Here is a 22,494-nt window from a genome sequence, read left to right as displayed (position 1 = left end):
TGAAAAGCATGTGCTGGGAAGCAGACAGTACAGGGAGAACTGGGTGTTCTGATGGGCTCGGTCAGGCCTAGTGTTGGAGGCCCCCATGGGGAGCCACCCCCAAAGAGGGTTCTGTCCTGTGCAGATTCCAGAGAGTGATATTAACATTCCCCACACTTTTCATTTATTTGGTAAACACTTCTTGAGCACCTAATGTATGCCAGACCCCATATTGGGGGTATAGAAAGAAGTACATCAACTCAAGGATCCCTGCCCGCGAGAGAAACTGACCAGGTGATGCACAATCCCTGTCCTGCGTGACGGGGAGGTACCTGTGAGCGAGGGACTGCTTCTCAGGGGAGACAGTGCTCGGGCTGAACCTTGAACCTTGCCTGTTGGAAGAGCATGGAGGACATTCCAGGCAGAGGGTGGGCATCCTGGGAGCTGCCTGATGTTTAAAATGGCCATGGTCTCCCGGGAGTGGTACCTCTCATCTGTAAATATGTCTTACATTCTCAGGATCCTTGAAGGAGTTGATGTGATGGAGTCCCTTTAACAATACTCCCCTCCCTGTGGGGTTTAGGGATTTACTTCCACTTTTACAGATATAGAAACATCCCAGGGAGGTTTAGGGACTTTGCCACAGAGGGCAGACAGCCTAGATTAGAACCTCTTCTCTAGCACTTTAGCCCCTCCCCTGCCTGCAGGAAGGGTTGGCTTTGGCCTTCACAGCAAGGTGAGTGGGGAGAGAGTCCGCTGCTCCCTTGGACCATTGCAGAGCTGGCTCTCTGTCACTGGGGTGAACGTGCCAGGTCCCCTCTCACATGAATCCTCATTGCCCAGACTGTTACTCTGGCTTGGTGTCAACATGTGGGTCACCAGGGCTGTTGGTCTTGAGCTGAAGCAGAGAAGGCAGTATCATGGATGGATTCTGGGCTCTTGATTTATTTGTAACTCCAAGGAAATGCTCCCTGTTTAGATTCTGGGAGGGAGGAGGAAGTAACAGGCCTAATTGGCCCCTTTCAGGGAGAGTAGATTTAGAGGATGCCCAGACTCCTCTGGAGGGAGAGCGCCTGTGGATGGGGCTATGTCTTGCTCAGTGGGTGGGGAATGGGCTTTGGAGCCAGACAGACCTTGGTTTGCCACTTGCTAGTTCTATAACCTCAGACAAGTTACTTAGCCCCAAAGCCTTGACTTCTTCCTCTGTAAAATGGGTTAACAACAGACTATCCCTACAGAACTTCTGTGAGGACCAAATGAGGTACTGTGTGCAAATAGATTAGCAGCATGCCTGGTATGCATTAAGCTATATAGTAAGCATTCTCCAAATGTTAGCTGTTCTAATTACCTTCCATGCTCCCAGGGTGCCTCGCTCACAGTGGGGTACTATTTGTTGAAAATACTATATGAACTCAGGTTTGTTAGCATTTGTTAAATAAGGAAGTATTAAAATTTGGATTGAGTTGTTTCTGGCCTCCAATAAATGAAGCAAGCATGGTAGATTTTTACTGCAGGGAAAACCATCCGGTTTTCTTAACTCCCCATGGCTCTGAGGTTTTATGATTTTTCTGCACAGCCCTTAAGGATTTTCTTCAATGTAAACATACTGACAAGGGTAGTATTTTACAACCGGAGTCTGGTTTGGCTCCTGGTGCCCACCCGCTGGCTGGCATCTGGGATCTAAGGCTGTTGAGCTGGTAGGTCTGCTGCTTGGTTGTTGGCATGAAGATATCAGGGTAAGTGCTTGTTCCCCCCAGATGTGGTTATGACTGCAAAGTGGCCAGCATGTGGAACTCGTCCAGTGGTTTTGCTGGGCGGTGGTTTGTCGGGAGGTTGCTTGCTGAGGACACAGGAATGGCCATATAGCTGGCAGTGCCCGGAGTGTCAGGATGGAAGATGTGAACCCTGGAACCCACCCTCCTACCCATCTTTGTGCCCCCAGGTTGGAAGGCAGCAGCCCAGGGGACGTAGGGTAGGGAAGCTCCAGATCGAGGGGCTCCAACCTTGACTGTGTCCCCCAACTCCCATCCTGGGACTTGGGGGCCCTCCCCTGATTCTCCCTGCCTTGTGTGTGACTGAGGTGGGGTAGGGGCTCCAGGAGGGTCTGGTCAGGCCAGGTAGGTAGGTGGTCCTTGGGTTTGAGCAGCCTGGGAGCTCCCGGTTGAGATGTTAGGGGTTGAGAGCACCGGCTTGCCCCTGGAGACTGAGCCTTTCTTCCTGCGTCACCCACTCATTTGCTGTGTGACCGTGGACAGGATACTCAGATACTCCAGGCTGTAGCTTCTTCGGCTCTAAAATGGGGAAACTGGCCCTTCGGGTACTTTCCTGATCTATGATGCTGAAACACCCTGGAGAATTGCCAGTGACTTCTTTTTTTTTTTTTTTTTTTTTTTGGTTAGGCAATTCATACATGTGGTAAAATATATTAAAAGTTGTAAAAGGATATATGTAGAATCAAAGTAAACCTCCCTCATACCCCACCCCACTGCCCCCCCCCCAGTTTCCCTTTTCAGAGGCATTCACTTTAAAGTTTTTAAAGATTTTCTGTATACAGAGGGTGCCAGGAAAATGTATACACATTTTAAGAAAGGAAAAAATGGTATTAAAATTGTAATACTCAATATATGAGGTCTGACAATTAAGTTCACGAACTTGTTGCAACACTGTTTCTAACTTTTTCTGATATCAGAGGAATTATTCATTATGAATTTGTACCAACTGGACAAACAGTTAACCAAGTTTACTATTTGGAAGTGTTGAAAAGGCTGGGTGAAAAAGTTAGACCACCTGAACTTTTCACCAACAATTCATGTCTTTTGCATCACGACAGTGTCCCAGCTCACATGGCACTGTCTGTGAGGGAGTTTTTAGCCAGTAAACAAATAACTGTATTGGAACACCCTCCCTACTCACCTGATCTGGCCCCCAATGACTTCTTTCTTTACCCAAAGATAAAGGAAATATTGAAAGGAAGACATTTTGATGACATTCAGGACATCAAGGGTAATAGGACGACAGCTCTGACGGCCATTCCAGAAAGAGTTCCAAAATTGCTTTGAAGGGTGGACTAGGCGCTGGCATCAGTGCATAGCTTCCCAAGGGAAGTATTTCGAAGGTGGCCGTAGTGAAATTCAGCAACAAGGTTTGTATTAATAGCACTTTTTTGGATGAGTTTGTGAACTTAATTGTCCGACCTTGTATACCACTAACAAAAGATGAGTACAAGTCATGTGTATACATTTTTTTGGTACCCCTCGTGTATGTACCCATAAATGTACACACACGTCCCCGCCTTTGCAAATTTTAAATTGTGAAATATCATACATCCAAAAGCATGTACAAAACGTGTATACAGTTTAAGGAATGATAAACTGAATACCTTTGTATCCTCTACTCAGGATGAGAAAGAAAATTCCTGGTATCTTAGGTGCCATTTACTGTGTTCCTCATCCCATTTACTCAAATGAGCTTACGTTTATGTTCTTCTGTACTTTTTTTTGAACAAAATATTGTGTCTCGGAGATTGGCTCACATCTGGACAGCTGTCTTGTTCTTTTCAATATCTGCATAACATTCCTCTATATGGATGTATCATTCTTTTATTTGTTAACCAATCCTCTCTTGATGGATATCTAGGGTGTCTCCAATCTTTTGCCATTGACAACAATACTGCAATATTTTTTTCTGGCTTCCAGGCACTGACATTAATCAAAATATTCTGTAAGAGGTCCTATTGCATCAGCCTCCCTGGCCTGTCAGTCATTTCCAGAACAACATGGAAACCTTCAAAGCAGAGAAGCCCTGCGCGGCTCTGGTCTCCTAAGACATGGATGTCCTGTGCTCCTTGCCTTGCACCTTCTTGGAGCTCGCGTTGCCTGTCTGATGCCGTACTTTCCCGGAAGCCCCCTGGGGCTGGGTCTCTGGGAGAGTGTGGGACCCCCAGTTGGGGATATGCCATAGGTGCTGGAAAAGTGCGCTGATGGGAACTCAGCTGCAGGCTTCACTCCTAGCAGAAAAGTTCCTTTTCTTATGATTGTGCAATGTCTCTGAGAGGGGCCTGGGTCGGCTCTTCTGCTTTTCTTTATCTTTCTGCAGATGGGAATGAGGCAGGGGGGCAGGTTTGGGGGTGCAAGCCCAGGCCACTTGTGTTTTTGAGACGATCCTCCTCACTTTCCCTTTGCTGCTTCATCTGCCTCTGCCTCGTTTCCTCTTTCGCCCTATTTGTTCTTTTTCCTCTTCTCTTTCTTCATCCCCACACCTACCCCCTTTGAACTAAAATTCCTCGTAAGCTGGGTGATTCCTCCATCCACACGTGTAAAAGTTCTGGCTATTCTTTCCTTTCTCTCCCAGTTCTGAATGTGGACAGTGCCCCGTATCTATACAGATTGTGGGATGGTAGGCGCTAAGATCAGAGGTCAGTGAATTGGGGGGCCTTTTGCTTCTTCTTTCTCCTGTTGAGCAGATCTTTTGCCTCTGGTCTCTTTACTTCCTCCTCCTGCAGGGTGTGTTGCCAGGCAATGGGGAAGCAGACCTTCCCAGGAGGAGGTTAGCAATAGGGATGATGGCCTTTGGGTTTGGGGGGCGAGGTGCTGGGAGTTGGCAGTGGGTAGGGTTCTCAGGGAGAAGAGGAGGTATAGGTACTTTCTCAAAGTGACGATGTTCCCTTGGTTCACCAATTTGAAAGGTGACGACGCAGAAGTTTGTCAAATAAATTTGGTTCAAAGAGGCCAGTAGGCCTAAATCTGGAAGCATTTTTATTTTTCTGGTCTGCGTGTGTCTGTGTGATGAGTCCTCACTGGGAGGTAGTAAAGTGCTGAGCAAGTGTACGGACCCCAGAATCCAGTCACCTAGGTGTCCTCAGGCTCCATGTTTTATCAGCACATGGGAGGAAACCTTATAAAAATCCTTTGTCCAAGCCTCAGTTCCCATATCTGTAAAATGGGGCTTTTGAAGCATTACATGAAGTTATCCTTGTAAAGTGTTAAGCGCAGAGTAAATGCTGTGTAAATGTTAGCAGTTATTAATATCTTTTAGGTGGTTTTCAAACATTCCCAGCAACATTTCTAGTAAAATCTTCCATGGAGAGCCAGTACATTGTATATAAAGGGGATGCAATGGAAGGAAACAGCACTGATTGACAGGGTGGGATGAGGGTGGGAGAATGTGTGCGGCAGAGGCCCAGAAGTCTTTCTCCCTGGTGCCTGAGCCTCTTTCCTGTGGTTCAGGGAGCAGTTTATAACTCTTAGACACAATCAAGTTGTGCCAATTTATACTACCTTTTTGGATGGTACTTTGACAGTACTGATCGAAACTGAAAGTCTATATTCCCTAGGATTCAGCAGTCCAACTCCTGGGAATTTGACACCTGTAGAAACCATAGCCTGTATACATACAGGTGTATGCGTAAGGTTGTTCATTGTAGCATTGTACATACTAGAAGTAAAAAGAGACGCTGCAGTGTCCACTAGGAATGCAAAGATCGAATCAGTTATGAAATACCATTATGACTAAAACAGGCAAGGTAGATCTGTGGACTGTCTTGGAAAGATTTTCACGATATATTAAGTGTAAAAAAAAACAGACGCACAAAGAACGATACATATGGTGTAGTTCTATTTTTTTAAAGTGTATGTGTACGTATGTATGCCTCTATGTATAGACAAGACACACAGAGCACTCTGTTGCTCACTACGTAGTATAGGAACCAGCAGGAAAGGTACCGACCGCACTGCTAATGGGACTTCACTTCCTGGGAATGGAGGGGAAGCTGGCATTTCTTACACTATGAGGTTCTTCTCTGCCCAAAAAAAGACTAGCCCTTTGGGTAATTTTGCTTTCTAGTTGGTGTTTTCCTTCAAATCAACAAGAAAGAGGTCATCCGAGAGGCAAGAAAATAGTTCCACAGTGGGTGGTGGATTTGCCCAGGGTCGCCTGGTCTTTGCAGGAGGAGCTGGTTGTGGGTGCAGCTCTGATGTTATTAAAGCCAGGCTGCTCAATGAAAGCCCACTGCTCCGCCTTGCTTTTCCTCTTGGCAGGCTGGCGCTGTGGGCTGCGTTCCTGATTCACTCTGCTCACCATCTGTTGAGGAAACAGTTGTTAGGCTGTTAGCGGTGCCTCCCCCCACAATGTCTAATTTAACAAGCCACCTTCTCTCAATAGACTTCATTGAGGCTATGGGATCACCCTTTAATTATTTACAGGGGTCGGCCACCTGATGAAACGCCTTTGCTGGAGACAGACGGTACTGACAAGTAGCTCTGTTGCACGTTGGGAGGAGAAGAGAGACTAGGGGGGTGCGTGCAACAGCTAAGAGTGAGTAGCCTCAAAATAGATTCATGAAGCATCTAGGAAGGTAATTTTAAACACTAATAATCTTGAGGCTGTGGTTCACGGGTGAAGCAAGCTGAAGACAGCTGGCCTGGCTCAGGCAGGCAGGCTTGGCTTTCTTGTCAGAGGAGGGCGGGGTCAGCTTAGCTCACCTTTGCATTGCCCTGAAATCTGTTCAGAGCTATGTTTGCCGGCTTATTCCTCTAGGAACGGTCAGGTGTCCATTGGTTCTTCAGAGTCAGTAGACTGAGCCCAAATACCAGGACCCATCATGTGACCTTGAACAAGCCACTTCCCTTCCCTTGGGCTGAGTTTCTAACACTCTTCAATCAGTGGATCAGATGAAGCCAGTCTGATGCTCTCATAGTTCTAGAACATTCTATGGTAAGGTGCCCATACGTGCTGTTTGAAGGGAGAGCTTCATGAGCTAGACAAAAGGCCCCAGAAGAGACACTGTGCTCAAGTGCTTGCTGCCAGCAGACCTAGGTGTGACTTCTGATCTGTCATCTGTATTAAGACTGGCCTAGAATCGGGAGGAGGTGGGACACATTTTGAGCCTGCATTCCCCACATATAAAATGGGAATAACAGTACTTACTTTGCAGGATGATGAGGATTTGCAAAAATAAGGTGAAATTCCTGGCCCATGGTAGGTGCTCATTAAATGGTATTCTACACTTAATACTTGGCATTTCCAACCCAACTTTTTGTCTTAGCTGGAAAATATATTCCACATAGGGATGAACATGGGCATTATCTTGCTTCATAGATGCCACTTCATAGAAAGCATTGGCCCTGGGACTTACTCACCTTCCCCAAAGCAAGTGTGTTCTTTCCTCATTCTGTTTATGGTGACCATGCATTGAGCATTTGCTGTATGTGATCGTGTGACAGCTCTAATCTCCTTGAATCCTTGTGAAGTTGTAAGGACTGTTTTCCCCCATTGTGTCCATGAAGAAATGGAGGCTCTGGGAAGTTATGGGATGTGCCCAGGGTCACAGTCAGTAAAGGGTGAAGCTGGGATGGAGCTACATGTTTCAGATCTTAGAGACCTCGTCCTTAGCCATTGTGTGTGCTTTTCAGAACAGGGTGGGGGTGCATTCGGGGACCAAGAAGAACCCTTGGACTGTCAGACAGGAAATAATGCACTTGAATTCCTTAATGGGGTAGATTGTCTAAGTCACGACATTAATGACGAGCTCCACGTAATGCTTCCGGCTTGTCAGACCGTGCGAGGTGGTGGAGCCCCATGGCTCACATGGCCCAGATGATTCCGTTTTCTGTCTTGTTTATTGCAAGTGACCTCGAATTCCCTAAAACCTAGGGAAATGTGTTCTTAATTTGCCCTGTTAACAATGCTGATTCCTCCCCTCCCCCAACTCAGATTTAAATAACCCTTCTTTCTGTGTTGTCACGCACTTAAAAAAGAAGCATCATAAAAAAAAAAATCCCAACCCTAAATTCCCTGTAATTACGGGGTATGGTGGAGAGGGAGGGGCCCTGAATAGGAAATAATGGGATCGTCAGAGCATTCTAAGTGGCACTGGTTATATTCAGTAGCAGGGTTGAAGACGATGCCTGTTGCTGGGAAAGTTGAAAAGCAAAACAGCCCCTGTGTCAGCCAAGAGGTTTGGCTGTTGAGTTTATTCCCTTTAATTTGGGGCACCTGAGGTTCCCATTCTGTGGTGCGAATGGCTGGGATCTTACCACCTCTTTCTCTGCCTGGCTGGAGAGAAACTTGGGGCTCCTGAGGTGGTTTGGTTTAGTCTCCACCACTCAGGGCAGCTGCCGTCAATGCTGGCCTTTGATGTCTGCCAGGGTTTGGAGCAGAGGCCCGGAAATGCTCCTGGGTTACTGTGAACTGGAAACAGCTCTCCTTCTTCCCCTCCCCCTTCTGCCAGCAGGGGAAAAAAAGTACAAAGAGCTTCCAGGAACACGAGAGGGATTTTTTTTTTAAGGTCATTCCACAAAGACTTGAATTTTGAGAGTGAAATCGCCTTGGGTTTGGTGTGGAGAGTATATAAGATTATTCCTGGGGAGGCAGGCATGCGCGGGGATGGGAGCTGTAGCAAGTGCATTTTCCTGGGCAGGTGAGTGTTGTGGGCCTGTTGGAAGGGAAGAAGGGAGGGCAACAGCAGGTGGCAGTAACTGGGAAGCTTACCTTTGAGTGAGGCTAACCGGAATGCAGCTACCCCAGGTGTTAAAGCGAGTGAAAGGGCTGGACTTCACCTGCCTGGGGTCACATGCATGACAAGTACCTTAACTGGATCCGGGAATGGGGTCCCCCTGCCTTGCCACCAGTCAAGCCTGTCTCGACTGTGTAGGGTTAATGTTTTCTTAGAGACCTGTTCAGGGACCGATATTTTAGATTCTGGAGACATGAACAAACAGGTCTTTTAATTTACATTTAAAGGCAATAATAAAGAGGAGGAAGGAGACGTCTGGCTTTTGTGCCATTGAAACACCAACCAAATAAAAACAATCCTGATGGAACTGTTTCCCAGTCTGGTCGGTGGCCCGCTCCAAGTTGATATCCTCATAAAAGAGGCTCCTTCTCTGACAGCGCCATTGGGCGGTGTCCCTTCCAGGTCCTCCAGGAAGCTGATTTTGGACCCTGGCCGCTGACTCAGTACTGCCTGCTGGGTGGTTCCTGTGCCCTGGGAGGGAGGCGGCCCTGGCAGTGTCTCTGGGCCCAGCCCATAAGCAGGTGCCCCAGGTGATCCTGCTGTGACTGGGAGAGACAGAGAGACGACGGAGGGACGGAGGGAAGGGGCTCCTGGGCAGCGCAGGTCCGAGATGAGGCCGCGGTAAGTGGGGTGGCTAGTTGGGGAGCCAGGGAGGCCTTTTTCTGGGTGGAGGACTCAGGTGTGCCGAGTGGGTGTGAGTTCTGCTTGGAACTGGTGGGCCGGGTTTGTTTTCTGGCTGTCACCTTTATCTATTAGGCAGGTAAAGAAGTTGGGAACGTTGAGCTTGGTTTTGGAGACTGTGTCTGTTGGAAGCGTAGTCTCTGCAAAACAGAAGCTTTGTCAAGAACATGCACCTCAGAGGCAGAGGCTGTCTGGGTGCATTCAGGAGCCCCTTTCCTTCCTTACCGTCCCCTCCCGCCTAGCTCTCTCCCTCCACTAGCCTTGTCCAGGGTCTTGTTTGGTAGAAAAGCAGTTTAAACGTGGGTTTAGCTTTGTTCGACTGTGTGTGTTTGTGTCTGTGCGTGTTTCTCCAACTCAAGAAGGGATCAAGGAACCCCTGACACAGAGGCGCGAGGTGCAGTGGACAGCCTGGAGCGGGAGTTTGAGGATATAGGCCTGGTGTCTGTCTGATGATGACTGAGGCCTAGTTCCTTGTTCCCCCTGGGACACAGCCCCCTCATCTGCCCCCAAGGGGAGAGATGGGCCAAGAGAGGGAGGCTGGGCCATCATGTCTAAGGCCCCTTCCAGCTCTGAAATCCTGTAAGCGGTGTTGTCCAGTATGATTGTCTCCACCAGGTAACACATGACTGCCAAGTGGGTATTTTAATTACTGTGATTTCAGAATAACAGGGTCAGTTCTCACAGAGCGTTTATTGCTTCGTCGATCATGCAATCCCTGTGGAATCTGCGTTGATAGCAGGTCTACATTTGGTTCAGTTTTCTTGGAGCTGTCTGTCGCTGATCAGGCACAGACAGTCTCTTCAAAGCCTAGAATCTTTTATTTATTTATTTTTCAGGTGGGATCATATTTACCCATTATGGTTGGTAAAATTTGGTTTCCCAGTGTTGCCCCGGGAGCCCAGAGGAAACAGTTTGGAAAATGCATCCGTTTTGGAAAGGGATACCATTGCCTGTAAGCCTAACTTATGTCTGGGTCTTATGTGGGCAGATAGTAAATGTTTCTAGAACCTTCTGGGCTTTGCCCACTGCTTTGTGAGTAGCCCCAGGCTTTGGCTTGTTGGGACCTCAAGGGCCAGTGGTCAGGCTTGGCATTTTGAATCCACATTGACCAAGCTGCTAGGATGTGCAGTGTGAACCAATCTGGTTCTGGGTAAGAGACTGAGGGCCAGCACTGCATCGTATGTTTGCCTAACTGGATGCCTCATCTCCAACCACACTAATGTGACCCGAAAGAGATAGTCATGATGCTTCTTTTGTCTCCGATTATGTTGAATAAGAAAGGGAGAGAAGTGTGCGTATACGAGATACTTCTCGTTAATGAAACCCCAATTGATTCAAAATTAGAAACCCTAAAGCTCATGAGTTGAATAGAAAAACTCAGATAATTTACTGCCTGCTTTCTCTGTTTTCTCCAGCCTATGACTGATTCTGCCTGATTTTAAGTCTTTGAAACCTGTCACAGCCCCATTTACTGGTCCTCTTCCCGTCCCCCACCATAGAGGGGAAGCCCGGGCTGGGGAGAGAGTGTGTGGGTGCCATGGTAACCAGCAAGTGAGACATGGGGGACCTCAGGTTAATGATTAAGCCCTTCATGTCTTTTCAGATGAGTCAGTTGCCCTCAAGACTCCCAACCCCCAGCCAAACTTGGGCCACTTTTACTTCTGTCAGTCTTACGGACACAGTGAAGATAGAAAATGTCTTAAAGGGATCCTGAGGGGTTAGCAGTGTGGAGGTTGGGAACCTGGCTGTCAGTGGGGCTAGTGAATCTATTTGTAACTGCAGCCAGGCCCTGTCATCTTCTAAAGGTGAGAGTTTAGGCAAGCAGAGTGAGAACGCAGGATGAGGCCAGCCAGGCCTGCTCTGAAGTTCAGCTTTTGTTTAGCTAGTTTTCAAAGCCCATGTTTGTTTTCATTTTTATGTAAACAGGAAGCATCAGATCCTAACTGGTCTGGTATTTTCGAGGTGGACAGCCGTAAGTGGTCTTTTCCTTCCTCCCATGAGGTCAGCAGATGAGCTGATATTTATTTGGTCTTTAGCTATCTCAGTTTTACCTGATGTTTGTATGGGGACAGCAGACATTCCTTCAGGATTTCCTCTGATAATCCCATTCCACCTCTTAACATCTCCACAAGGGTGAAGGGCCGTCAGCCCCCTGCAAACATGCTGAAGACTGGGGAGGTTAAGTCACCAGTGTAGGTTTGGGCGGAGGGCAGCTGTGGCCTGGGGTTGGGTTTTGTCCTCCTATAATCATGAGGCCAACAAGCCCAGCGATTTTCACTTCTCAGTATTGCTGTCCTTTCTAGAAAACGCGGCTAAGGACAAAGTACAGGGTGGGCACCCCAGACAATTTTAGGTGATGCCCAGATGTAGCATTAATTATCTTTAATCCCATAATGAAGAAGCTGCCTCCTTACAGCCCCTTCCCAGTCCTTCAGTGGCCTCTAGGAGAGGGTCTGAAAGCCATCTTCCTTTTCAAAAACCAAGGAGGAGTGGGACCAGGAGAAAACCGGCCTCGGGATCCCGGGCTTCCTCAGGCAACAGGGTTTGCTAGATTTAATAACATTGTTTTGTTTCTATTATGCTTATTTTTATAGAAATCTTTGTCTGGCACAGACAATAGTATCTCCTTTATGGCAATGATACTAAGTTAATTTTTTAAAAAATGAGTAGATGTAAGAAAAAATATTAATAGCATTGGTGGTATGTGCCCAAAGTGAACAACCACTGTTTGAGGAGCCGTGCTTTGCTGTAGCAACATGTGTGCCCCAGGGAAACTCAGCAAGTGACCAAGAGAGAGAAGTGCATCTTTCTGGAAAGTCTGGCAGAACCAATGCATGCATATATGTACACACATGACTGTCGAGGTGACACTTTCCGGGATGGGCAGACAGGTTTATACAGGCTTTGCTGCAAAGATGGGGAGTGTGTGTGTGTGTGTGTGTGTGTGTGTGCATGTATGTGTGCTGTTTTCTCTTCAGCACTACAGTAGCCCTCCCTTACCCACAGGGGATACGTTCCAAGACCTCCAGTGGATGCCTGAAACTGTGGATAGTACCAAACCCTATATATATGTCATGTGTTTTCCTATACGTGCATACCAAAATAACAAAGCTTCATTTATAAATGAACGATAAACAACGATAACTCATAATAAAAGAATACAGTTATAACAATGTATTGTAATAAAAGCTACGTGATGGTGGGCTCTCACACAAAATATTCTTCTTGTCCTGTACTGACCCTTCTTGTGATGGGAGATGGTACCACGTCTACGTGATGAGATGAAGTGAGGTAAATGACATAGGGGGACGGTGGGAGAGCTCATGCTACTCAGAATAGCACCCAACTTAAAACGTACGAATCAATTTCTGGAATTTTTCATTTACTATTTCTATACTACGGTTGACCTTGGGTAACTGAGACCAGGTAACAGAAACCACAGCTAAGGGTGGGCTACTGTGGTAGTACTTTGCCCTTGGGGATGCCTGGCTCTCCATACACCTAACTGGGTGTGACCGTCATGTTTAGGTGATTTTCACCATGAGGAAGCAGCCTAGAAGTTTTTAAGAAACTGCCCTGTTTCCCAGATGGTTCAGTGGTTCTGAAACGTCAGTGGTTACCAGAATCACCTGAGGAGCGGGGTGGGGACAAAGGCTCAGGACCTGCCCTACCCCACCCAGTGGGACCTCTGTGTCCCATTGGTCCTGATACACCAGTGCCTGAGCTCAAGGTCGAGGTCGCTGTCAGTCAGCTCTGGCTGCCTGTTAGAGTCACCTGGGGAGCTACTGAAGATTCTGAGCCCTGGACCCCACCCCAGAGAAGCCCACCAGAATCTGTGGGGAGATGGGTCTGGCATTGGAATTTTTAAAATGTTCCCCAGGTGATTCTTTTGTGTGGACAGGTGGAGACCCATTGGCCTTGATAGAGACTTTTGGGGGAACTTGAACCACCCTGGGGAATGGTCACCACAAAGAAGCAAAGGGACTCATGAGGCATTTACAGAAAAGGGCTGCAGAGGAAACCTGCAGATCTGAATTCAGGTTTTAGAGGATTTCTATGGAAAAATGGAGATGAACGGCAAGTAACCCAGGGCGACTGGGAGAGTGGCAGCAACCTTGTTAGAACCAGGTCAGGAGGGTTAATAGCTTGAAAAAATGCTAAGGGCATCACGAGGGCTCTTGAAGGTTTGCTCAGAGCTAGAAGAACAAGGTGTGATAAACATGAGTTCTGCCCAGGCCATGTGGTGAGAGCTGGAGGAGGGAGGAGGGAAGCGTGGATGGATGGCAGCTCCCGTGGCCACTCTGTTTCTGTTAGGACCCAACCAGGAACACGAGACCTGGGGCAGAGATGGCCAGAGAGCACCCACTGCTTTAAATGAGGCTACACCTGGTCATTCCACTGTTACTGGTCAACTGGAGGAGCTACAAAGGGAGAGCCAGGCTCCTGAATATGAGAAGGGGGCAAAAGTTGTCCCTGCTTTTAAGAAGTTAGGAAAAAGTGAGTTCCAGAAACCATAGTCTGGTGAGCTTGGTCTCCATTTCCAAGAAACTTCCAGAAAGCATTACTAAGCAGTTGTGTTGTGAGCTGGTTTGGAGCCCAGTCTGGGTCAAGGTGATGGCTATTTTCTTTTTTTCAGAACCAGGCATGCCAGGCTATCCTTTCCCATCCTGGTAGATAGCTGACTGCCCGCTCAGGGAGTGCCTGAGGTCGCTCCGCAAAGCATTTGGCACAGCACATGCTTCACAGGCTCTGCAGAGTGAAGCCAGGTCTGGCTCAGGTAGGCACTCAGTGCATCTGTGAAAGTCCTCATGGAGAGATGCAGAAATGGGGACTGGATGGGACACAGCTGGATGGCTTCAGAGTGAATTCATCAGCCACCCTCAAAGCAGAGGGGGCCCTGCAATTGGATGGAGAAGGGGTTCTGGTGAGGCTTTCTGCCTGGAAAGGGGGCAAAGAGGATTTGACAATGTGGCAAGCATGCAGTTCATTAAGTTACCTGTTATTTAAGGGTCGTCTGGGAGGATTGGTGGAGATCAAGGGGCTGAAGGCCTTGGCTACGTCTGTACCACCTCCGCCCTCATCTTGTTATTGGATCTGTGTCAGTCTGCAGAAAGGCACATTGGGCCTTTCCCATTCTGCGTCTTTGCAGCTCTTAGGTAAAGACATGTTTCCTGAAGACCTAAGGCAGGGAGTACTGAGCCATCGAGCTTATAAAGGGTGTAGGGTTGGTGGGCTGGCCCGCATTAGAGAGATTTTCTGTAATGCCAGGGACCTATAGCTCTGTACCTGGTTAGAAGGCTCCTAGAAGTGACAACCTTGAAACCCGCCCTTTAGCGTCAGAGTCAGATGTGGCCCTGGTGATCTTAGAGATGAGGCAAGTGGAGACTAAAGAGGTGGAGTACATTCCCAAGGCCACCCACCCAGTAAGTGGAAGCTGTGCGAGCACACATGGAACAGTCTAGGATTGACGGTGTGAAAAAGACTCAGATGTCATTTGCAGTTGTGCTCCAGACGTGAGTTAACGGCTGCCAGCAAAAGCAAAGGCGGCTGGGCCACGCTGGTGGAGGTTTGGTTGTACAGATACCATCGGGGCTCCATCCACCACCCAGGCCTCACTTGGACGTTCACATTCTATTCTGGGTACCGTGTTTTATTTTTAACCTACTTGGTTAAATTAGAAACTGTTGTTTTACAAAGAATATTTTCAAGTTCTAAAAAAAAAAGTTATGACTGAAAATTGAGGAAAAATTGGGGGCTACATTTTGGAAGGGACGTTGACAGACGTGTGGGTGATTTCAGTATGGATATGTGACACATGGGAAGAGAAGGCCTCTGGGGACAGATGGCGATCTCTGCTTGCAGCGATCAGGAGGTCTTCTTGGAGGAAGAGGGCACAGGGAGCTGCCAGGGCCTGGCTCTGACCCTCCCAGGGCTGGCACAGCCTTGCCAGGAGGAGATCACACTTATGGGAACCTCCAGGGTGCAGAATTCAGAGCAAAGGATACACAAGTTACGGAATAATAGTGGCTGACATTTTTGGAGCCCTTCCTATGTGCCAGGAAGGGCATTGCGCTAAGATTACACCTGTGTGAGTGCCACGACCCAGAACGCAGACCAAAGGCTATGCAAGTCTGTGATAATAACTGCTGACCTGTATCGAGCTCTTCCTAGCGTGTTAAGCTTCTCTTGTACATTATCTCATGTAATCTTCACTGCAGCCCCCAGGGCAGCATTTAGGTTTGTTCTGCTTGCTTTGGGGGCAGGACATTGACTGAGGCTATAAATTAAGTCGTTATTGCTGGGAGTTCCTGTAATTTTTAGCACAATGATCTCTGAGCACTTTCTCCGAGTCAGGCACTGATGTACACTTTGCAGGCATTGTCATTAATTTCTTAATAACTCTATGGAGATATGGGGGTTGTTATCCCTATTTCGAGGTGGAGGAATTGAAGGTCTGGAGGGCAGACTTCATGCAAATTACTCAACGGTGTCCCTTGGGTAGACCAGGCTAGGGTTCCGGGTTTGGTGAGGATTGTGTGGGCTGGATTCCTGCCACCACGCCTGCCTCCTGGACTCGTGCCATAGTGCAGGGCAAAGTTGTAGGTGACCGCCCTGAAGATGAACGAGGCTAAGGGACTTGTCAAAGCCACACGGCAAGGAAACGGCAGAGCTGGAATTGCCAGCTAGCTCTACTGGTTCTAGAACTGGTGCCTCTAACTAGCAGTGAGGAGACAGAATCGTGCGCCTCTCACAGCCTCCAGTGTGGACTGGACCGTCCCAGGGCTGGCCCTAGGAAGTGGTCCCAAGAGACGCGGTGGCCATTTGTCAGGGCCTGTGATCCAAGTAAGGAATCTGTAAAAACGTAACATCTTAAAATCTGACACTTCTCCTCCATATTCCCTTCCTATCCTTTTGCTAATTTAAAATCAAGTCTGCCCCTCCACCCCCTCCCTGGCCCCATCTCCAGCCCTGGGTGAAAAGGCACTTGACTGTCATGGGGGCTGGGGTGTGGACGCTGGGAGGGGTGCAGCGGCCTCAGCTATGCACAGCCTCACAGATGGTCATTGTAGCCAGAGGGTGACCATGTCACTGGTCAGCAGCCTTCCTCTGGGCAGATGCTCATTCGTCATCTTTCTGTGCTTGCCCACGCTTGAGGGTCAGCACATTTTCTCTACCTCGACCCTCCAGCAGAATCCTGACACAGATGTGGTTTGACTTTAGGCGTTGGGGGCTGGAGTGCGATGCCAGAATTCTGCAGCAGCATCCCAGCCTTGGACTCCCGCCGGGGGGCAGGGATGACCTTGGGCCGGGTAAGTGGCTCTGCTGCTCAGGAAGGAATCTGTGCTGTCCCCATGGCTTACTCTCTGACAGCAGTGCTAGCAGCAGCTCCGGGCATGATAGTAACACAGTGAGACAGTGTCATCGCAGGTGACCTGTGCCAGGCCCCGTGCTGAGAGAGCTTTACGAGCATTTGCTGGTTTAATCTTCACAACAGCCGTTCGAGGTGGGTATGATGAGCATTCCTATATTGCAATGGAGAGCGCTATCTTTTAAGGTAGTTCTGAGTAGGATATCTTGAGGGAGGAGAAGGCTGTTATTTTCTCTTTAAGAGAGATTATGCTTCTTGTTAAATCTAAAGCAGAGATTCTCAACTGGGGGCCATTTTGCCTTCCAGGGGACATTTGACAATATCTGGAGACATTTTTGATTGTCACAGTTTGGGGAGGGGTTTGCTATAGTCATCTTGTGGGTAGCGGCCAGGGATGCTACTAAATATCCTATAATGTACAGGACAGCCCTCCACAATAAAGATTTATCCATCCCCAGGTGTCCGTAGTGGGAGGTTGAGAAAGTCTGATCTAAAGAAAATAAGAGTCAGAGAATACTGAACTTTTCACCCAGTTTGATATCATTAACTTCTGCAAACCGTGCCATGGTCATTGGTGCAGTTTACCATCTATTTCTGGTTCTCCCACTGAGCACACGGTAGGATTGCACTTTCCTACCTTCTTTGAGTTAGCTGGACATGTGACTTTGTGTTGGCCAGTGAACTGTGAGCAGGAAGTAACAGGACACTTTGAGTATCATGGTACTCTAAAAGTTCAGGTACAGTTTGTCACCTACCTTCCCCCTGACTGTGGCCACCATCAGTGCTCCCCTATGGGGGAGACTCCATCAGCTGGGGTGGTGGTGCGATGGTGTCTGGGGGCCTCCTGGTCAAGTCAGGGCCGTGCAGTATGAATGAGCGATGGCCTTTGTTATGTAAACCACTGAGATTTGGGGTTGTTTGTTACCATGGCATAGCCTATCGGATCCTGACTGATGAATTTTAACTAAAACAGAAATGAGAAGTGGGGGTTATGGATTAGGCAGGTGGTATGTGTTTCGGTATCTATCTAGATATTGCCGATAAAAGTTCAAGCATCCAGTATTCGTGGATGGTTTACTCTAGTGAAGCTATTGTGCCCGGCCCATGGGAGGTTTAGAGATGCTGGCGGATTGCTTCATAGAAGAAATGCAAGGGACTTTAGGTCTGTCAGGCCCATCTAGACTTTTCTGAGATCTAAAGAGGTTGACTTACCCAACCATCTGAGTCCCCTGCCAGGATCCAGAAACACCCAGACAACGGCTCTGTGAGGCCCTCCGCACCCAGCTCAGTGGGTCATTTTAAATCAGTTACTACTCTGTGAATGCTTCGAAGGCAGAGTTCATCTTCACTTTCCTAGGACCTCTTGCAGCTTCTGACGCTAACGTTTGTCGAGTGCGTTGGGGCCGGGGTGGGGTACAGGGTAGATAGTGCTTAGTGCCATGATGGGGTACAGTTGGAGGGCCCTGAGAGAAGAGGTGACCAGAGGCGGCTTTTGGTGGTGGAGGCCACGCTGACTGTGGTGTGGGCATGGAAGAGGGAGGGGTTGGGCATTTCTCAGTCTTCTCTGGGTTTCAGATGTGTAGGAAGCACCCCAATCTCAGGGTCTCCATGAGGAAGGGGTCCTGTAGGGTGGGGTGTTGTCTGTTAGCCAGCCCTAGAGAGGTCCTCCCTGGCTTTGTCTGAGCAGGTACTGCCTCACCCGCGCAGCATGTGCCCTGGGAGGGGGTGTCACTGCACAGGAATAGCTCTGAAGTCTCATTAACTATGCTCGTCTCTGTGAGAGGCTCGGGGAATGAGCGTTCAGTGCCGGGAGGAGCAGGCTTGTCCTGGCACAGAGCCAGAGCCCTTCCCAGCACTGCAGAACCGAGTCAGCCTGACTCACCCTCCCAGGCACCTCAGTGTGCCCGTCGACAAAAGGGGCATAATCGGGAGAGCTCCCCCTATCTGCCTTTCATGGAGGTAGTCACCTCAGAGGGCTCTGTCTTACAAAGCCAGGGACAAATGCCCTTACCGGGCAGAAAGGGAGGAATAATGAATCAGTCTGTAGCCACTCAGTTCAGGTCTTCAAGGAGCTCTCTCCTGGAGGGGGATGGGACGGGAGCCTTGGGAAAGCTCTGACAGAATCTGCCCAATGGGTACCTGCCGGCTGTGGACCGGGTCTGTGCTAGGATCACCCATCAGGGGGATTGTCCATCTGATCCTCTGGTTGCTGGCCAGAGGGGCCTGTCCCTCTGCCTCCTGCAGCCCCAGCTTTCCTGTTTTAGGTGCTCCTCCCTCAGGGCTTGATCCTAACTCGTGTGGGCGCCATAGTGCACCCCAGTTGCTCAGCAAGACCGCCTTTCCCACAGAGTGGGCAAGCCTGCAGGTGCATGGGTGTGCTTCCCGTAAGCCTCCCCCGCCCCCTCCCACTGCCCTCGTTATTCCAGGAGGGATCGGTTCTTAATCCATGAAGGTGCCAATAGTCTCCACCTCAGCTGGGTGATTCATGCAGATTCAGGAGCAGAGGCTTTTTTATTATTATTAGATGAGAGGCAGTACGGCATACAGACCCAGAGCCTTACTGTCGAGCCAGACCACTTGGTTTGAATCCCAGCCTCACCACTCCCTAGCTGTGTGATTTTGAGCAAGTTAGTAATCTGTCCGCCACTTAGTTGCTTTATCAGTAAAATGGGAGGGATACTAGTAGCTACCTCAATAGGGGTGTTGTGTGGTTTAAATGAGTTAGTATATTTAGTATAGGCAGAATGCTTACAACAGTGCCAGCGCACCGTAAACATGTTCGCTATTGATGTTTTTGATGCTGTCCCTTCCCTGTCGTGCCAGGATTGATGTCACCAAGGGGTTGCCATCAGACATGCCTCCACCCAGTTCTTTGATGTCAACAGTTGATGTGTTTTCAGTCTCACTGGAAGTACTATGAAAGCAGAGTTCACATCTCGGCCCCACCTGCTCTGGGTGACGTAGGACTTAAGACCTTGGGATGACCAGGACAGCTTTGTAAATGCTTGGTGTGCTTAGTAAGGCTCTCATTTTCTCTCTTTCCAGAAGACAGCCGCCTTTAAAAAACAATGATATGTTGCAGAAACAGCCTAATAATGTTTAAAAAATAACTGGCCAACTGCCCCTGACCTAACCCAAGCATTTCGTATCTTCTTCTCCTTGTCTGCAGGCAGATAGGCATCTAGTAATGGATACTATAGTTAAAGAGCACAGACGTTTTTTTACAATGTTATCCCCCCCACCCCATAAAACACATGGAAGGTGGTAGAATAGTAATCAGCTTGGGAGCTGGGGTTTGGTGGGCTCTGGCTCAATGTACCCCCAGACTGGAATTTTCTCTTCTGTGGTCTGGGTGTTGGTTCAGTTCCCTGGGGGACGGTGCTTTGGGTCTGCAGGTGTCATGGAAACCCCCCAGCCTGGGGAAGAAGGAGGGGAAAACTTTTTCATAGCCAGACAAACAGGTATTTCCTGTCAAGTCCCCAGCTGTTAGAGAAATCAGCCCCCTTGGTAATTCAGAAAGAGGAGCTCCACCCATGCCACTCCCCACCCCGCAAGGGCCAGAAACTCCCAGGATTTAATGAAAAGAGTACAGCGGCACTGCCCAGTAGAACTTTCTGCAATAATGGAAATGTTCATTCTACTCTTTCCAATATGGTAGCCATTAGCCATATATGGCCATGGAGCCTGAAAATGTGGCTAGTCCAAATTTTGATGTGTTCTAACAGTAAAAATACGCTGCAGATGTAGAAGACAATGTACAAAAGAATGTAAAATATCCATTGTCAATATTGATTTTGTATATTTTATAACATGCTGAAGGGATATTTTGGATACATTTGATTAAATAAAATCTATCATTGAAATTGGTATCATTTGTTTCTTTTTAATGTGGCTATTAGGAAATATAAAATTTCATAAGGGTCTAGCAGTATACTTTTGTTGGACAGTACTGTTCTAGCATGTAGATTGGTAGCAGCTGTCCTGCCCCCTGAAGGCCTAATGTCGCTTGGAGAAGGGAGAAGTGAAACCCACCTGGGCACCAGGCCTCTCCCATGTGCTCGCATGCCTCCTGCTCCCAAACCTGCCGCCCAAGTGAAGAAGGAGCAAGTGCCCTGGGGCAGATTGTCTGCTCTGGCAGCTACCCTGGTAATACCTCTGGGATTTTGGAAACAGGAAGTCAGGTCACTTCTCGAGGTGGGGAGTGGCTGGCTTTGGGTGGACTTTCGGGGTGTGGACATGGGGTCAAGGGTGTCATACTATACTCGTCATGAATCCTGGCTCTGGGCAGTTAGAATACTGTCTAGCATTGATTGAGTGCCAAATTCTGTGCTGGGCATTTTATCATTCCACTGACTCCTCCCACCTGGCTGGGAGGTGCCGTGATACCCATTTTGCAGATGAGGATCACCGAGGGCCTAAGTAGTAACATATTGGCCAGGAGTCCTGCCGTTTGGTACGTGCTGGAGCTTACAGTGAACCCTCTGTCTGACTCAAAGTCATTCTCTGCCCCACACCACTCCTTTCTGGGCCCAGTCCCTCTTTTTCCTCTGACCCTCAGTTTCCTGATGTAAACAGAAGAGGTGGAGAAGGAGCAGGGATAGAACATAAGCTTTAGAGTCAGGGTGACCGTCCTGGAGAGAGGACATGTGCACTTGTCCCCACCAGGCGTTGCTTTCCTGTGTTAACTAAGTTTTGGCCTGAATTTTGAACAGACCCATCAGAGAACCCAGGTGCCCAGAGGCTGGGCAGCCAGACCTGATGCCCCAGCAGATCTTCTGCAGTTTGAGCAAAAACCCAGCTTTCTGCATTTCAGGCATTTGGGGACAACCCTGCTCCCTAGGCCAAGTGCCTTTTAAACGCTGAATAAATACTGGTTAAAAAGGCAGAGCCTCCGTTAGGCATGTGTTTGTTGGGGGAGGAGGGACGAGACCCAGCCTTGGCCTCAACCTCCTTGTCCAGCGTCCAGGGGAGGGGAGGTTTGGCTCATAGGTAGTAGAGGTCCTTGCATAATCCTAGCTTAGGGGCCTGCGGAGGCCTGCACCCCTTGCCCCCTTCCTCTTGGCATCCAGGGAACAGGGCGATCCCTGTGTCCACCTCAGTCCACCCTGAAGAGGTGTAAGGATTAAGTGAGAACATGTAAAAGTGTTTGGTAAAACATGTGAAACCGTGGTGAGGGTCATCCTGTGTAGTTTCGTGGACATTTTTCAGACACGATGGAATTGGAAAGAACCCGAGAGCTAGAGAAACCCGAGCCCTGCCCCTGGATAGCTGAGTGGCCTTAGCTTAAGGTAATAGGTAACTGAACCTCCCAAGCCTCAGTGCCCTTGTCTGTAAAGTAGGGTTGCTGAGGAGATTTGAATGAGACTCTGTGCCTGGCATGTGCACAGTAGATGCTCACCTGCCTCTCTCTTTTTCTGAATCCTTGGACAGTGCTGCAATGATCTGCTTGGTTGACAGCTGTCAAGAGAACGTTTGTCTAACTTCTTTTTAAAGTGGACAAATACCATTTCCTGGCTCAATTCTTGGCAGCGAATGAGTTGTAGTCCTCCTTTGAGCGTCCTGCAGTACCTCCCCGCCGTGCACTTCGGGGCCAGCATTACCTCAGGATTGACAGCTGCTCTGCCCCAGTAATAACGCAGCACGTCTTCATGTCCCTGATTCTCACAGCTGTCGTGAGAGTGGGCAGGACAGCCATCAACCCCGTCTTGGGTGTCAGAAGGTAAGGGTGAGCAGACCTTGGAAAAACAATCTAGCAACTCTGAAAAACCTTGCCAACAGATCTTTTGCTGGTCACTTCTGTCTCAGAGAAAAAGTGAGAAATGGGATAGAGATTTTTAGTTCATTTTGCTCTTGCAGAATGGTTGGCTGTGTAGAAGTGGACAAAAAGCATTGGGTGGGGACAGCTGGCCGTGGCTGGAAACTTACCTTCAATAAACCTCTGGCCACCTGTGGG

General features: G+C 48.6%; 1 protein-coding gene across 8 annotated transcripts in view; it reads left to right on the top strand.

The window, feature by feature from the left end:
• Nucleotides 1–22,494, top strand: part of KSR1 (kinase suppressor of ras 1) — a 144,705-nt gene that overhangs the window by 24,351 nt on the left and 97,860 nt on the right. The window contains exon 1 of one of the 8 annotated variants that reach the window (XM_074320250.1): nucleotides 16,116–16,482. The exons of the other annotated variants lie outside the window; for them this stretch is intronic. Within the exon in view, the coding sequence (XP_074176351.1) occupies nucleotides 16,414–16,482 (69 nt within the window). The 5' untranslated portion in view covers nucleotides 16,116–16,413. Of the gene's footprint in view, nucleotides 1–16,115; nucleotides 16,483–22,494 lie in introns of those variants that run through there. 8 annotated transcript variants of the gene reach the window in all.

The sequence above is a fragment of the Rhinolophus sinicus genome, linkage group LG15, assembly GCF_036562045.2.
Source record: "Rhinolophus sinicus isolate RSC01 linkage group LG15, ASM3656204v1, whole genome shotgun sequence".
NCBI lineage: Eukaryota > Metazoa > Chordata > Mammalia > Chiroptera > Rhinolophidae > Rhinolophus > Rhinolophus sinicus.
The sequence above is the reverse complement of the archived record's forward strand: the minus strand, read 5'-3'. Positions and strand labels throughout refer to the sequence as shown.